The sequence below is a fragment of the Cupressus sempervirens genome, chromosome 3 (assembly GCF_028749045.1).
Source record: "Cupressus sempervirens isolate cs-2001-9-10 chromosome 3, ASM2874904v1, whole genome shotgun sequence".
Lineage (NCBI taxonomy): Eukaryota > Viridiplantae > Streptophyta > Pinopsida > Cupressales > Cupressaceae > Cupressus > Cupressus sempervirens.
Genome location: NC_143120.1, coordinates 609,299,758 through 609,317,083, shown reverse-complemented (window position 1 = coordinate 609,317,083; position 17,326 = coordinate 609,299,758). Strand labels below are relative to the sequence as shown.

The 17,326-nt window shown below is 34.8% G+C and overlaps 1 protein-coding gene across 1 annotated transcript in view; it reads right to left on the bottom strand.

Annotated features, from left to right (window-relative positions):
• Positions 1–17,326, bottom strand: part of LOC149568152 (SNF2 domain-containing protein / helicase domain-containing protein / HNH endonuclease domain-containing protein) — a 288,465-nt gene that overhangs the window by 124,139 nt on the left and 147,000 nt on the right. The window contains exon 8 of the mRNA XM_089821153.1: positions 3,615–3,674. Within this exon, the coding sequence (XP_089677279.1) occupies positions 3,615–3,674 (60 nt within the window). The remainder of the gene's footprint in view (positions 1–3,614; positions 3,675–17,326) is intronic.

Sequence of the window (17,326 nt, the reverse complement as noted above, 5' to 3'; positions counted from 1 at the left end):
AGGGATCCAGTTGATGAGGATTGCATTTCGACACCTTGCTTCGCAGTGTGATAGGATTTGTTTTTAGAATGGGCTACAAAGCTACCTGCAGATTCATATGGGATCCTAGTACTAATTGCTTCAAAACAAGCAATCTTGACGAGGGATGATTTGTAGTGTCCCCTTTTTGGGACATTAGGAAATTTAAAGACATTCATATAATATTAAAATTGACTATGAGAGCATGAATTAAAATTATAAAATGTCAATTTAATATTATAAAGTGGGCTAAAAATGACAAGAAGGGATAAGAAGAAAAGAGAGGAAGGGAATTGAAGAGTTACAACTTTGAGAATTAAAAGGAGAGAGACTCATTCATTCGGATTATGCTTGGTTTATGATTCAGATTTCAGTTTCTCTCTTGCGAAAGTTATTCAAAAAGCTTCAGATTTCATCTAACATGAGGACGTAAACCCTCGTGCCGATAGACAGTGGACGCAAGCCCACTGTCCATGGAGACGTCACATCAAGTGTCTTGCATGTACTTACAGGTTCTTTCTTAGTATTTCAATCTAACTGTAAAATTGTGTTTAAGAATGGACTTTTCAATGTTGGTTGTTGTATTGCAGATGTATGATGCAATGATATATTTAAAGGTACTTTATGAGAAGCTCACTAGATAATATTATTGGTTTTTAATGCAACTTCATATGTTTATGTTCTCAATATTATTTTGAGAAAAAACGGGTAAATATCCATTGGGGATATTTCAAGCATTTGAAGAATTTTCTTCCATTATGGTAAATTTCCTATGGATTATTTTTTTTCCATTCTCATTGTTATTTCATAGTTTATCCTCCTCTAAAAACTGCAACTCACAGCCATCTCTAGTTCAACAACCATCATACTACAAGAAGTGCCAGACTACGAAACACTCCACGATGAAAGAACGGTTGCCATTTTGGACCCTTGTTTTTCAGGTTTGAGGTTTAATTTTTCAGTTATGAAAACATCCAACTTTTGCTTATAATCACTACAACATAATAGACCACACTATGACAATATCTTACCACAATCAAATCTAGAACTCTTGCATCTCTACTTCGACAATCTCTCATTGCCCCTGCAAGCCATCCTACGCTCCAAATGGCATATTAGAAAAACATTTTCTACCCCTCATTTTACTTTCAACCGCATGAATTAGTTCCTTTAAAATAAAACTCAGCTCTACTATTAATTAATTAGCACAGTAATTTGTTTACAGTTTTTTGTTTTATTCATCTAGGAATAAGTGGGGTAAACCAACATAGAAGTTTAAACAATACATCTAATTAAAAAAGAGACCCTCACAAATACAAGAACCTGATAGAACACCATAAACCTAGTGATTTTGTAGCACCTTTATATTTGTTCTAGCAACATATTAATATCCCTAAAATATTCCAACGTATCTGTCATGTCCCCTTTCTAGCAACATGATTTCTATAGTAGATTTGCCTATCATCGACTCTCGTAGGCAAATGATATTGGAGAGAGAGTCATCTTGTTGATCAATTGATCGTATATTGCTCTTGGAGAGTTGTAGATGAGCCTACATCCGGTCGAGTTGGGCCTACATGTTATAATTTTTAGTTGAGATTGCACTTTTATTTTATAAAGTCATTTTATAATAAAGTGCATTATAAGATTCTATAAAGGATGTTTCTAGAAGATTCTTAGCAACTTCTTAGAGAAGTTAATAAATTGAGGGCTAGGGCATCCATTTGCTACTTCTACTTCTATTCATATTGGAGCAATTTGTAGTCATTTGGTCTGCAAATTTTCATTAGATCTTTGGGAACGAAAACTCCCTTGGATTTGCATAACTGAGGAAGTGAAATATCTTCTAAAGAGTTACTCATTGGAGATAGTATTTAGCCATTTCATGGTGGATAAATCTGAGAATTGATTTTGAGGGTTCGAAATTGGCAAGAAGAGTAAGGAGATTTTATTCAGCATTTTTACAACATCCAGGGAAGCATTTTCGAGCAGGGTTTATAGCAGATTTATGAAGTTCGAATTCTGCAACTGAGAGCTACATTTCCATTCGAAAATCCCTATTGGAGCAGCGTTTTTTTCTTTACAACTGTTTCAGTGCTTTCCTTCAACCCCAGCGCTCCATTCTGAGCCATTTTCATCACTTGTTTTGGAGTCTAAAAAATTACAAAAAAAAATCGCAGGTGTTAATATTAAATTTTTCGGCTAGGGTTTATATGTGAATTTCGGGCCAAGACTGGGAGCAATTTTACAGCTCGATTTGCATCTAAACTGGGCGTTTTTTCCTTGGACTGCTGGGAATGAATTTAGGGCTCATTCCGATCCAGTCTGAGCCAGTTTCGTCAGTCATTAAGGGCAGAGTTTTGGATGAAGAAATTAATTAACCCCAAGATTGTTCCAGACTGCACTGTACGGCCAGCACCAATAACTGTGTACGGATAGCATACTGCACACTTCCAGGGGTACGATCATCAACTCCAGTATCAGCATATCCATTATAAGAATCGGCAAGAGCAGATCATTCTAAAATTCGACTGTAAATGCTTGCTTGAAATTCTGTCCAGTTCAGCAGCAAATTCAATAGCAGGGTACAGTTGCAATTATTGGGCACTACCATGATTTGAAATTTGTCACCAGCACCAGCAAACACTCATGCAATTTATGGCAATCCAGGTTCCTTTGATTTTGAATGTATTTGCTTGAAGATTTTAAATAATGTCAAGTTGCCTAAAGAGTTAATCGTTTCAGTCATTTATATCTGTAGAAGCTATTTATTTTTTACAAGTTGCTTATTGTAAGTGTAACAAATTTGCCATGAATGCATATATATTTCACATCCGTATTTGAACTAAGTTGATTGCTCAGTATTTTATCTACAATAGTACAGATCAGATTTCTTGCCAAGTATTTGACAAAATTCTATAGTGCAATATCAGTGTTTTGGTGATCTTATTAGCAAGGGTCACTACAGTATCCCTTTGCCTCTCTCAACTTAACAGTCAATGTGTAAAAGATTTGCCTTACCCCAAAAATTATCATATAAAATATTAACAACGTTGCTCCTAATATATAATATAATACAACAACACTAACCTAATTTCAATGTATTAAATTGGCCATGCTAAAAGTTAATATTAAATGCCATTAAAACTTATATACTCCATTTTTTTTCAAAATTGATGACAGACTCAAAGCACCGTGAGATTTCAGTATGGAAAAGTGAATAAATATGAACACATCATTTTTTTCCATTTCAAATGAATGGAGTAGGATTAAATGTCAAAGAAAAAACACAAGACACCATGATAACCTCTCTAAATAATACACAATTTTCCCCATACATAATACAGTAAACAAATTTTTCCTTATAAAATGAATAGTATTTTATCCTAGATGTGAAATATTTTAAACAAATAGAATTTAATACTAAAATTCAACAAATACTCATGCATTCAAATTTTTCCATAATTGATAAAACACTAAAAACCTAAGTTTAAATATACAACATAGAAAAAATAAAAAGTAAAGCACAAAGTACTTATTCCTATGCCTAATAGATTAAGAAGAGTAAGGTACATGTAAGAGAAAATACTACGTACCATGACGGTTTCCCTGAGTAACACATTTAACTCTTGCAAGCGAATTCCTTTCGATAAATCCTGAAAAATAAGCAAAACAAAACCTATAAGACTAAAACAATGGAAAAGATCTGTCGAAGAATTTTAAGATCAGTGAAATGGATTATTTAAGATACTAAACCATCAGTGGCTAAACTGTTAACTGTTAAGTTGAAAGAGCCGGTTACAAAATGAAGTGGGAAAACAATTCATTAACTCAAAACTATTTGGTTGTTCCTTAGTTTGAAGTAAGCATACTTTTATAATTAGAACCTAGGTGTTGTTTTTTGGTCATGTACAACTTAAGGTAGGCATCTAAGCAACACAAACAATAGCACCTAAGTACAGCATTTTGGTGACTTCAGGTTCATTGAATCCATCAAAAACGGAGAGAAATTAATACTCGACAGTTTCCCCTGTGAAGAAAATAACTTATCAATCTCTGCATTATTTTCAGTTTGAGTTCAAGGGTTTTGTCAAAAAAGCATTTGGTTAGTTGAATTATTTTCGATTTGTCAATACAAAAACATAAGAAATATATATATTTGCAGCAGTAATTAATTTCAAAGGACACATAAAAAGTCAAATACCATGGAAGAATACACCCACTCATTACTAGTCAAATATTAATCAAACTTAAATGTCATGATAAATAATCAAGTTAAAAGTTAGTAATGTCAAGTGTCAACAATCAGCAGTCATTGACTAGATATCATATAGGTCATCAAAACAATCATCACCACCATCCATATTAAATGATGTACATCTATGTAAATTGGAAGAACCTGTCACAATCCCTCTATGCCATCATTCACAGATCTTCATGTACTTATAGATGATTTAATAAGGTTGCCAATTTCTTTTTCATCTGTTTTTAAATTTTAAAAAAAATTATGCTTTAATTTAATTAGTCTAATTTCCAAGACATTCGTTGTTAAACCATGTCATGTTTATCTAATAAAGTTGAGCTTTGGATTTTAGACACAATTATTTAGATAACTTTGTTTCTTTTTTGGGGTTGAGGACTTTAACCTTCTAAATTAAATTATGCAAGTATTTGGCGACTATTTAAGTTAAACAATTTTCTCTTACTAGGATGGTGATTATTTAATTATATTGTGACTAACTTTATGGGTGAGAACTTTTATTTTATTTTATTTTATTGTTAATTTATTTTTTCGTTCCATAACTATTTAAATTAGTTGATTTTAACTTCTTTAAACATTATTTGTTTAATTATTTAATATTAGATATTTTCCTAGACATGCTTCTTAGATATTCAATGGAAAAATTAAGAACAAAAAATAATTATATATATATATATATATATATATATATATATATATATATATCAATATCAATATCAAAAGTAAATAATAATAAAAACTCAATAAACATAGATATGCAATATAAATTAAAATAAAAAGATAAGGGGAAAAAAGGGGAAAAAAACTAATCACTAGAAGTATTATAATAGTGGATAAAAATTATTAAACACTATCATTTTACTAAATATGGCCAAATTAAAGTTTACATGAATTCATAAAGATGGCAAATTTCAGTGAACTAGCGAAAAGTGCAGAGCAGAATACTAAAATTCAATTCAAGGATACAAACCCTGGGTTGAAAATTGGGAAAAAACCCAATAAAGCGTCAAAAAAGTGGTACAGATCATCCTCGAAGAGTTTACAAAATGGTTTTAAATCTAACTTTGAGGTCAAAATATCAAACAAATTCTCCATTTTGGAGAATATGGAAGACAGAGATACGCACTATCGCCATTATCAACATAAAGCGAATCAGCAGAATGATCCAAACCAAAGACTATGGTCTTCTAAAATGGTGCAGGGAGATTCTTCACAATATGCCTCAGATTTGTCAAGCTACCCTCACTCACTGTCGTTCTTCACTTTAGATAGCCTGGAGGAGCAATTTAGGTTTTTTCATCTTAAGAAATATGCACAACCCAACTTTGGTAAGCCAGCTTTTCATCTCGCCAAGCCTGATGGAACGGAAGTTTCTTAATTTTTAACACCTTCTAGATCCGGCAATGTATCCCCTAATGGCCCTAGACGGCCTTCTTTGTATATCCCTCCGCACCACCGCCCTAAGATTTCAGCTTCGAGGGCTTTCACAAACCCCAAGGGCATTCTTAAACCTCAAGATTCTTCCAAAGATGTGGCTCCTTCCATCTCCCTTCTTGCTAAAGAAATTGAAGACGCATGGAACAATTGCAAAAAGTTTGGAATCTTCGCAATTTGGTGTGGATCTAAGGATGATTTGCTATTTCTCTCTAATTGGCTAGGAGAAAACTGCGGATCACAAGTAAGTATCTCTTACTACTTAGATACTATTCTTTATTTACAATGCAAAGATGAAGGTGTTAAAAAACAATTTATTAATGTTTCCGAGTGTTTTTCTAATAGGCATACTGTTAAATTCATTGAATGGGGCCCCAATTTTAATTTAGATAGTTTAGATTTCATGTGCCCTATTTGGATCAATATTCAATCTCTACCACCGGAGTTGAATCACATAAAGATTCTTAAATCGCTAGGGTTTGGTTTGGGAGAGCTTCTAGGCATAGATTCATCTTACCAATATTATAATAATGTTAAATTGCTCATAAAGACAAAATATAATCAATTTATTCAAGGGATAAGGAAAGTTGTAACAAAAAGAGCTACATATGACTGTTTTCTACATCAATTCGAACGGGAGATTTCAGAAATCATAAAGATTGAGAAGGGTAAGGAAATAAACTTTGAAACTTTACCGCGCACCTCAAACTTTCAGAGCATATTTCCAAAGCTCAAAGATTAGAGAAAGAAGTCAAGGGTTCAATCGTGTATTTTGGATCCTTCTAATTTGAATTTCGAACAATGCAAGCTTCAAACAAATCCCCGAAGTGGAAGTAAGAGTATCAATGAAGGCAACCCAGAATCTAAGAGAAGACTCAAATCTGTTATTGTGGTTGAACATGGTAAGAAGTCGGATTCCTTAACCGAAAAGGATGTATCAGCTAAAAGGAATAAGAAAAATAAGCAAGAATCTTCCAAGAATATCTCAAAGCAGGGATCACTATTAGAAGATAACAAAGATATGATGACAATTGGAAAGATGCCTTAGCAAGTACAGGAAAAATCAGGCAGGGTTGCAAGGGATCAGAGATCTCCAGATTCAAAAAGAAGTAAACAGCAGGATGTTGTTGACAAAATCACCAAAGATAAGCAAATTGTTTCCACAGGCAATGCAGATACAAACAGTTTGCAGCTTATCCCTCTGCAAAACAAGGTTCCAGGGGTTTCCAAACAAGATAATAAAGAGGACACAAAAAAATTTATGTTATTTGAAGCAAAATCAGATTTACGTGGGTCCCATATACCCTCAAAGGAAACATCTAAAGGGAAACAATGTCAGAACTCTTTAGAGAACACACCGAGCAAAGAAGGCTTTACCAAATCATCCAAGTTTTGGTAGACTCCATCAGTTATCAGCAGTTCCCCATTCACTCCAGCAAAGCTGAGAGCTCCTTGTCAAAAGAGGTGCACGAATTCCTTAATAAAGAAGGTAATATAGAGGAAGACTTAATTGATCCGAATACAAGAGATGAGGATCTTGAACAGCTAACAGATGAATTAGTTCAGGTATTTGGTTTTGAAGATATTGATAACAGTGTAGAGGCTCAAAAGGCAGCACTGATACAAAAAATCATTAAATCAGGAGGTCATAATTATTCATGTGAAGATCTAAGAAGAGATCTGATGTGTATAGAGGCAGAGGATAATGCTATGAGATAGATTCAGATCAATGGCACAAGCCCCAAGGCTATAGATAACAGGATCAGCTTGGATAATATGACAGGTAATGAAACTGAAATGGATTCTCAGCCTTGTATAATTAATCAGATTATTAGAGAACTAGAACATGAAGATATAGAGGGGAAAGACAACATGAAGAAGATCAATAATCAAAATTCAGGGAAAGTTCTAGAGAACCTTGGGATCCAAATGAACCAGGTAGGTCTGAGTTCTCCTAAATATGGAAAACGAAGGATAAAAGAGACAGAAGATCACTGAAGGATCTTAGGGAAGTGGAAGGACTCAGCAGAGAACAGCAGAAGATTGATCAATTACTTAACATGGGGAAGGGGAAGTGCCTTCCCAAAGAGGCATGAAGATTACTACGTGGAATGCTAGGGGATTAAACGCCCCTAGCAAGAAAAGGTTAGTAAAGCAAAATCTTAAATCATTTGACTCAAAAATTATAATAGTTCAAGAAACTAAGTTAAGGATGAAAGAATAAAATTAGATAAAATGTTAGGTATTTGGTGTTCCTTTTTCCAAGAATTTGTGGGTGCGTTAGGGGGTTTAGGAGTATTTTGGAACCCTAGGAAGGTTTCGCTAAGCTGTCCTAATTGTAGTTCCAATTGGATTAGTACTACTGTCAAGAGTCTCAAGTCAAACTTGCAGTTTATTCTTATTAATGTATATGGTCCTATCAGCTATATGGATAAAAAAGATGTTTGGGCTGAAATTAGTAGTTTCATTTCTAACTTTAAGGATAATTCTTTTTTGATAGGAGGAGATTTCAACACTATTTTAGATCTATCTGAAAAAACAGGTGGTATTCACCATCTTCCGCAATCATCTCTAGATTTTAAAGCTTGGATAGATAAACATGATATGATCGATGTTCCCATCAACAATGAAAATTTTACTTGGAATAATAGGAGGAAAAACTCCGCATATACTGCGGAGAAATTGGATAAGTTTTTTATCATAGGCGATTTAGACGAAAACAACTTTAATTTTCAATCTTCTATTTTGCCTATTGCCGTGTCTGACCATTACCTGGTTCATTTAGAACTTTCTGAACCTCTAAAACCCATTAGAAATCCATTTAAATGTGAAAAAATGTGATTCTTAGATCCTGACTTTATTGGAAATATTAAAGATTGGTGGGCGCAAGACAATGTTGAAGGTTCGAAGATGTTTGTTTTTGTTTCCAAACTAAAATTATCATAAGAGTGCATTTTAAGATGGAACAAAGAACACTTTAATAACATTTTTAAAGAAAAATTAAATATAGAAAAACAATTAAGAAATCTAAATCTAGAAATTATTAAGAAAGGAATGAACAAAGAAAGTTATTTGCTAGAAAAAAAACTACTGGCTAAGCAAGAAACAATCTTATCCAAAGAAGAAATATTCTGGCATCAGAAATCTAGGGGAAAATGGTTGGATGAAGGGGATCGAAACACCAAATTTTTCCACACTTCTACTTTATTTAATAGATCTAAGAATAAGATAATCAGTATTAAAAATCATTTGGGTACTCGGGTTGAGAATCCAAGTCAAATTGCAGAAACCTTTGCAACTCACTTTAAGGAAATTCTAAACACCTACGAAGGGTCAAATAAAGAGGCACGGGACAAGTTGCTTAAGTTTATTCCTAAATTAATCTTTGCTGAGGATAATAAGTTTTTAAACAAACCTATAACCTTGGAAGAGGTAAAATCGGTTGTTTTTAATATGAACCTAGATAAATCTCCTGGACCTGACGGTTTTTAGGCTTTCTTCTTTCAAAAATGTTGGGATATAACTGGGATTGACTTATGGAAGGCCATTGAAGCCTCAAGAAATGGCGGAGCTCTGTTATCCGAAATTAATTTTACCTTTCTTACATTGATCTCCAAAAAAAGGATCCTGAATTTGCCGAGGATTTTAGGCCTATCGCCTTATGCAATACGATTTATAAGATCTTTCCCAAGATCATACCTAACAGGCTTAAGCGTCTTTTACCAAACTTGATCTCCGAGGAACAAGATTTGTTCCTGGAAGATCTATTTTAGACAGCCTTATTACTATTCAAGAAACGATTAATTCGACTGGCAAAAGTAAAGATCCTTACATGTTTATGAAATTAGATATCCAAAAAGCATATGATATGGTAGACTGGAGATTTTTATGTAAGGTTCTCGAAGCTTTTGGATTCTCTCATCAATGGATTAATCTTGTTTTTAAATTTATCTCCACGCCCAAAGCTTCTATTCTAATTAATGGAATGCCTGAAGGCTTCTTGGAAATTTCAAGGGGTATTCTACAAGGTGATCCTTAATCATCCTCTCTTCATTATCATGGCCGAAGCCTTTGGGAGAGCTTTATCGGTTGCCTACCATAAACAGACAATTTCAGGCATTATTGTTGCCAGAAATATGTCTAATATCATGCATCAACAATATGCTGATGATATTATTCTTCCAGGCAAAAGTACTATTACAGAAGCATCGAGATTCAAATCTATCATAAAATCGTATATGATGGCCTTTGGACAAAAAGTAAATGAGGCCAAATCTGAGATTTTCTTTATGAACACGAAAAAAGAAACTAAAGACAAGATTTGCGAGTTCATGGGTTATAAAAAACGACAATTACCATGCAAATACTTGGGAATTGCGCAAGAGAAGGGCTCTAAATATTGCAAGGTGTGGCACAACACTTTTGAAAAATTGGATACCAGGATTGGAGGATGGAAAGATAAATGGCTCTCTAAAGCGGGAAAGGTAACTAAAATTAGTTTGGTTCTTTCGGCCATTTCCATATATCCCCTTTCATGCCTCCCTCTGTTAAAGAATCATCGTCTTAAATTCGAAGCTAAACTTAGGAATTTTCTCTGGAAGGATTGTGAAGAAGACAAAAAACAAGCGCCAATCAAATGGGAAAATATCTGCAAACCTAAGGAAATGGGAGGCCTAGGTATCAAGAATCTTGAATGGAAAAACGAAGCCTTGGGAGCAAAACTGATTTGACGTCTGTATAAGGAAAGAGATCAAAAATGGGCAAAGATTCTATATAACAAATATTTCAATGCAAAGGATCCTATTTCAATTTTCAGAATGATCAATCGTCCGAGGGGCTCTGAAAGTTGGAACTTTATGTTGAAATGTCGTAATCTTATAGGCAAGTTTCTTACATGGGATGTTGGCATAGGAGATGAGGTCTCATTCTAGGAAGATTCTTCAGATGGCCACCCTCCTTTAGTTGCCAAACCATTCCCAAAGAATCTAAAGGACTTGTTAATCTCTCAATGGGGGAATAAAGTTAATAAAAACCATGATGAATGGTGTTGTTAAATGGGTTTGCAAATCAATGGAAGGCTTCGGAGCAGATCCGGCAGAAGCAGAAGCTTTTAACAAGATACTGTCTGACAAGGCAGTCAAGCAATCAGAGAAGAAAGATGAACTTATATGAGTTGTAGCTACTGATGGCAATTACAGAGTTAAAGATGGTTACAAAGCTTTACTACATTCCGAAAGCTAGGACAAGGTTGATATCCCACTCAAGCTCTGCTGGGATGTGGCTTGTCTTCCTAAGGCTAGTTTCTTCCTATGGCTAGCTTTCCAAAATAGGATTCTGACTACTGATAGGCTTGGCAAATTCGGGGTTCAAGGTCCCTCTAGATGTGTATTATGCAAACAAAACTCTGAAAACCTGAACCACTTACTTTATAAGTGTCCATTTTCGCAAAAATGTTGGGAATGGCTTAGATTTAGGTTGGGATGGTCCACGCCGTTTCCACAATCTTTCTAGGACCTCCTTATAGGTTGGCCTTCTAATTTGGTTAAGGGCGTTTATAGTAAACTTTGGAATGTTTGTCGGTCAATCGTATCTTGGGAGATTTGAAAGGAGGAATAGGTGCATTTTTCGAGACTCCGAACTAAAGTTCAAGGAGTTAATCCTTAAAATTGAGGCTAGTATCGTGGAAGTTGAAAATTCCCATCTCAAAAAATGTATGAAAGAAGAAGGATCCTTCTCCATTTGGGATGGTCTCATGAAAAAAAATTGGACCAATCTAATAAACCCCCCTCTTGTATATTTTTTAAAAAGTCAAGTAGATAGAGCTAAATGTAAATGGTCCCCCCCGCTGAAGGGCTGGTTCAAACTCAATTTTGATGGAGCCGCTCGAGGCAATCCTAGCATAGTAGGAATTGGTTGCATTATTAACATTGATTCGGGTCAATGGATAGTGAAAAAGGCTATGGCCATCAAGCCAACCTCTAATAATATGGCTGAATTAGAAGCCCTGGAAACGGGACTGCATTTATGCATTGAAGTTGGGGCATCAAAAGTGGTTATCGAAGGTGATTCTCAGATTATATTGAACGCAATTAGGAAACGCTCCACTCCCAACTGGATCCTCAATTTCAAACTTGGTGAAGTCCTTGATCTTCTAGATAGTTTCGAGGATAGTCAAATTCGTCACATTTGTCGTGAAGGTAACCAAGAAGCGGATCATCTAGCAAATAAAGGTGCAGATGGTGTTAATATACACCTAGTGAATGATTTTCTTTTGCCCAAAGATATTCTTCATTTATAGTGGTTGTTTGTCCTCTCCTTAGTATTTTGTTCCTTTTATCTATAATATAGATTATAGTTTTTATATTTTCTCGAAATCTTTTATTAGAGTTCGAAGTTAATAGTGAAGGTGTATGATAGGTTTCTTTCTAGGCATATCCATGTTCCCCTTTATGCTCTATAAAGCAAGAGCCTTATGTTTATTGATTGGTTCTCAACTCGATCGAATCATGATGGGCTTCCAGCCTGTTGTTTTTCATCTTTTGATCTTTCGTTTTCCTCATGCTTTGGTCGAATGGTGTTTTCATCATTAAGTGGCACATTAGTTTCCATCTAGATCATTCCAAAGTTTTGTTTTTTATAAAGGTGTCCTATCCCGAGTTTTTTGTCTTTCCTAATCTACAGTAATGGATACCAACATTCTGGTGTTTCATTCCAAAGAAGCTCACACGATGGCCTTTCGGGGCACTATAAAACCAGAACGTTGGAGCAGAATCTTGAATCCTTTGGATGATATGTTGAGGATTGCAGTGGGTAGGGTGATTGGAGAAGGAGCTTTTGAATATAAGTGTACTTGGCGGACTAACAATAATATTATAGGGTCCTTCATTGGTTGTCTAGCAAGAGCAAAGGTGGACCATGATATAAATATTTGACTCTGCTATGGCATATTCCAGCCAACATGGAGAAAGGGCCTTGAGCATGCGCTCAAGAGCATTGATAACAAGTTCTCTATCCCGCTGCTTGAAAAGCATATGACCTACCCACCAGGTTCCCCTGAGGTGGACATGGCTTATCGTCGACCTTCCTTGATTATTTAGGAGAGCCTCGCATTCTACATACAGTGGCAAAAAATGGAGGCGAGTATCCAATTTCTCTTACACTGGAGGGGTATAGTGGTAGAAGCTAATAGGGTTTGACTCGCAGAATATCTCAATGTCTTCCATGTGTATATCCACCCAGGAGTATCCTTTGAAAATCTAGATGCTCTGATCTTCTGCAGTCCCAACGCGGATAAGACTAGTAGGTTCAAGGCTGATTTCAAACTTACCCCCAACTTTTAGGTTGAGAACCCTAACGACATATCTGAGGTTGTCATGGTTTTCCCAAAGTAGGGTTTATGGAAGTTGTATTAGCCCTTTTGTCTTTCTTTTTTGGTTCATAGGTAGGTACTCTACTTTTTGGGTTCCATATATATCGACTTGGGTTCTGTATATAGCGATTTTAGTACTCTGTTTAAAGTATCAAGACTTCACAAGATCCTACCGATGTATGGCGCTTAGGTAATGGACATTTATCATTAATATACATAGTGGTTTATCTATCATTGAGGGTGTGGTCTTGTTTATTTGTTACATCATTTCTGGAATGTTAATGGTTTCCTTGTTCCTTTGTTTTTAGTTTCAGCCATTGATTCATAGTGTAGAACCCCGCTTGCTGATAATTGTTTATTTATGGGTTGGCTCAATTATTCATGTTTTAGAATCCTTTCCGTTTCAAATCTGCTTTAACAAAATTAATTTCATTAGTAGATTATGGGTTTATGCGGATTCTTGTATATCTTTCACCGTATCTCTTAGATTTATAAAGAATGTTGTCTGATCTCGATTCAGATGTTTATATCGAACATATAGCTATTAGGTAATGGGGTTTTTTAAGATGGTTGGTATATATTTCCATTTCATAGTGTTTAGGTTGCATCTTTGTTATACTTTTCCTTTATATTTGATGCTATTCGTCTGTGACTTCCCTGGAGTATGTTTACTGTTATCAATTTAGTGGCAGTGTTTTGATACGTTACTCTTGCAAGCATGCCCAAGTGTAGATTTCCCATAGTTTTTTTTTTCAAGATTTCTACATCTATCTCTTTAGTGTTGAGATATTAACTATTCTATTTAGATTATTTGCTCATGGTCCTTTCTGCCAAATCTCAGAAGTTCTCGTTTATATTTTCTTAAGAGATTTCAGATTTTAGGGTGGTGTTTCATTTGTTTCATGCAGTAGCTGCAGGTAGAAAGTTATGGTTATGGTCGAATGTTTGATTCATCTTCTTAGACTGTTATGGTTGAAAGTTTGTTAAGAATTTAGCTTAGGTATAGTATGAATCCTTTTCCTTACATTACTCCACATCTAATATTTTTGCTCATTCGCTCCTAAACTATGGGCAGATTTATTATATGGTCTATTTGTTGTTTGGTTCTATTCTTAGTTCTACACTTATGTGTTTTGATTTACTTAGGTGTTTTTCCTTTTTCGCTTATAGGAGCTAGTTCTATGGTCCTCAATTATGCTTATTTTAATTGGATTTAGTATAGTTAAGCATTTATATTATTGTTTAAGATAGATTTCCAAGGACTGGGAATCATTTCCCCGTGGAAAGCTAGAATGGCAGATTCTTTAATTTGGTTTATTTTGATGGCTAACGCGTTAATTGAGTAGCTCAATTGGAGGAAGGATTGTTCGCTGCGGAAGATTATTTGCACAAGGGAAATGTTCATTCCTAAAACAAACAGAGCTCTACTCATTTTATACAATGTAGATTTGATGTAAATTTCCAAAAGGGGTTCGTCCCCTCATATATTGTAACATTTGATACATTCACTGGGGTATTATGCCCCTTTCAAAATGTAATAATAGAGGACATCTGTCCCGAGCTAGACTGGAGGTTTTCTTCTCCGTTCTTTCCTACCAATGCTCGTTTGAACGGAGTATAGCTATTTTATTCCTTTTTAAGTTTAATAAGATTAATCAAGGCCTTGGCCGTTCACCAAAGTAAAAAAAATTTTAAAAATTTAAAAAGGCCAAATTACCTTAGCCAAATTTTAAAATATGTATGGTGCTTTACTTGGTTATGAAACAAAAAAATCAAAACAGATAATAAAGGCACAAACTCTATAAAAAAAAGTTAAAAAATAATAATAAAACCTTTAAGTGTAATAAAGTCCAATGCATAAATATATATATATATATATATATATATATATATTCATTCCTTGCAAAAACAAAAAAGAAACATACGTATCTGCCGTGAGATAAGTTGTGAGGAGAATGAAGAATGTTTCTTCAGCATTGGGAAGAGATGAGACGTGTCCAGATTTGAACGGGAGAGAAAAACGTTGCAGGCTATGAATGGAGAGAAAAAGAGGCAATGAATAAGTGGCTAAGTTAGAATAGCTCATTTACGTCTACAGCCACTAGTGAGAACTCGGGAACAAGGCGAATCTGATTGACAAACTTTCTAGAAAATTCTACCACTTAACTCAAGCACCGCCTAAAGAAAATATGTAAGGGAACAATTGTGAATGGAAAAAGGGTTGGGGGTGGAAAAGAAATATTTGGGAGTTTAGAAGAGAAACTGGTAGCATTCCGTTCTTTTTCTCTCTCTATTCTTCTCCCGAATCTGCTGCGGCACAAGATAAAAGCCATTTTTTCCCTGATTTAAGCAAAGGCATCCAACTGCAAGACTTTCAGATAGAGAGACATTCAGTTGTTTGCATTTTGGGGACATAAGGGTCCAGTTGCACAAATACTCATTGTTTTTCTTGCCCTCAAAATAGATAGGATTGGACCAAGTATGTACCAAATCTCTCATTTCCATTTTTCCTCACTTGTCTTGTTAAATAAAATAAAACTTTGCTGTCACATGGAAGATAGTCAGCAAAAATATTTCCTTTTCCTTTTTGAGTTAGAAACTTACATAGTCAACCGATGTTGTACTCAATTCTGGAAGTAATACTGGCAAATTTGGTCAGTTGTATGATACTTATGAACAAATTGGTCTTGTTTTCTGTCCTTTTAAAAGTTACATATAATGGATTTTAATTTCAGAGTTCTGGGTCAACAATAAACCTTAACACCGTTCAATTTACATTCCAAAACACTTGTTTTATTGCTGCAAATAGAACTAATAGTCTGCAGTAAATTTTAAAAGTAAAACTAAAACCTCTCTTGGTTTGGGCTCTACTATACGCTACCTTTGTATCATCTGTACAGGCCCAACAGGCTGTGAACAAATATATACTTAGTATTTTGTTATCTCTTCTTAATATGGAATACCTCCACACCAACACATATCCAGTGCTATTAGCCATGGTATTTTCTTTGGTTTCTGTGTGGTCCAAAGGTCTAGTTTAAAAAGATAATTAGATATTAAATAAATGTAATACTGAATAGATAAATAATATCCTTCTGTGCAAAAATTCAGACATACCCTCCCTAACAAAACATGCAAACAGAAAACTGACTCCTATCACCAAAATTGAGGGGACGCTTATAACTGATATAAGTGCCTATTTACAGCATACGCACAGTACGTTATCTTCAGCATTATATATTATAGCTATTGGGTAGTCGTTATACTAGGTGTAAGTATATGCTGTTTTAAATTGCATTAGCCACCAAAATAAGTCTGAGTTAATTACAACAACTATAGAGTCGATAAAATGACTTTAAAATAGGAACATAGGTTAGGTTGTAAACATTCACCTACAGATGTACAAAAGTCTACAGACAAGCATGGTTACACATACCACCATATAGAGATAATAGAAGAGAGTAGAAATTTCAAGATTAGACAGCTATTGTAATAAGGGTAGAAAAAATAGAGAAACTCGGGAACACTACTAAGAGTGGTATGAACCACCGTTATGTTAATGAAATCTGAAATAACTAGACCCTTGAATTCAGATACATCATGACTTCACTTTTAGTCTTAAAACAAAAAAAACAAAAAAAATTTATTGGATTATTTACTTCATATAAAGTGGTGACTCCTTTCTATCGTAATCATACTAGCTCACCAACAACTTAAGTGGTTGTATTAAGTGTGGCATCTAACTAGTTACCCTAATCAAGAAGACATACAACAATAACCCAAGTGAGAGACTACGGTACATACACATAGGTAAACATTATACATGGACAAACTATAACATTAAAGCTGGTTTTGTGCATAATACAATCAATGTTCAAGATTGCCGCCTGATTCACCCGATTGGGTGTATGATGGTGAAGAACTATTTGGAAACGAAACAAGCCCCAAGGGGTCATCTCCACAGTAGTTACATTAAACTTAGTGCAAACAGAACTACATATTGATAGTGAGTGCGTCTTCCATTCATATCTTGATCCCATGGATACGACTATGTAGGTAGCCTAGAACGTGAAGGATACTTCCAAAGCACAGATACCTTGGGCATAGATTGTGTGGCTACTTACCTCTTGTCAAGTTATAAATTTCTAAACAAAACAACAAAAAAAACTTCAAAACAAATTAAGGATTCTTAGGAAGGTACCTATACCTGGCCAGATGTCAAAACTCGAGAGGGGGTATAGGAC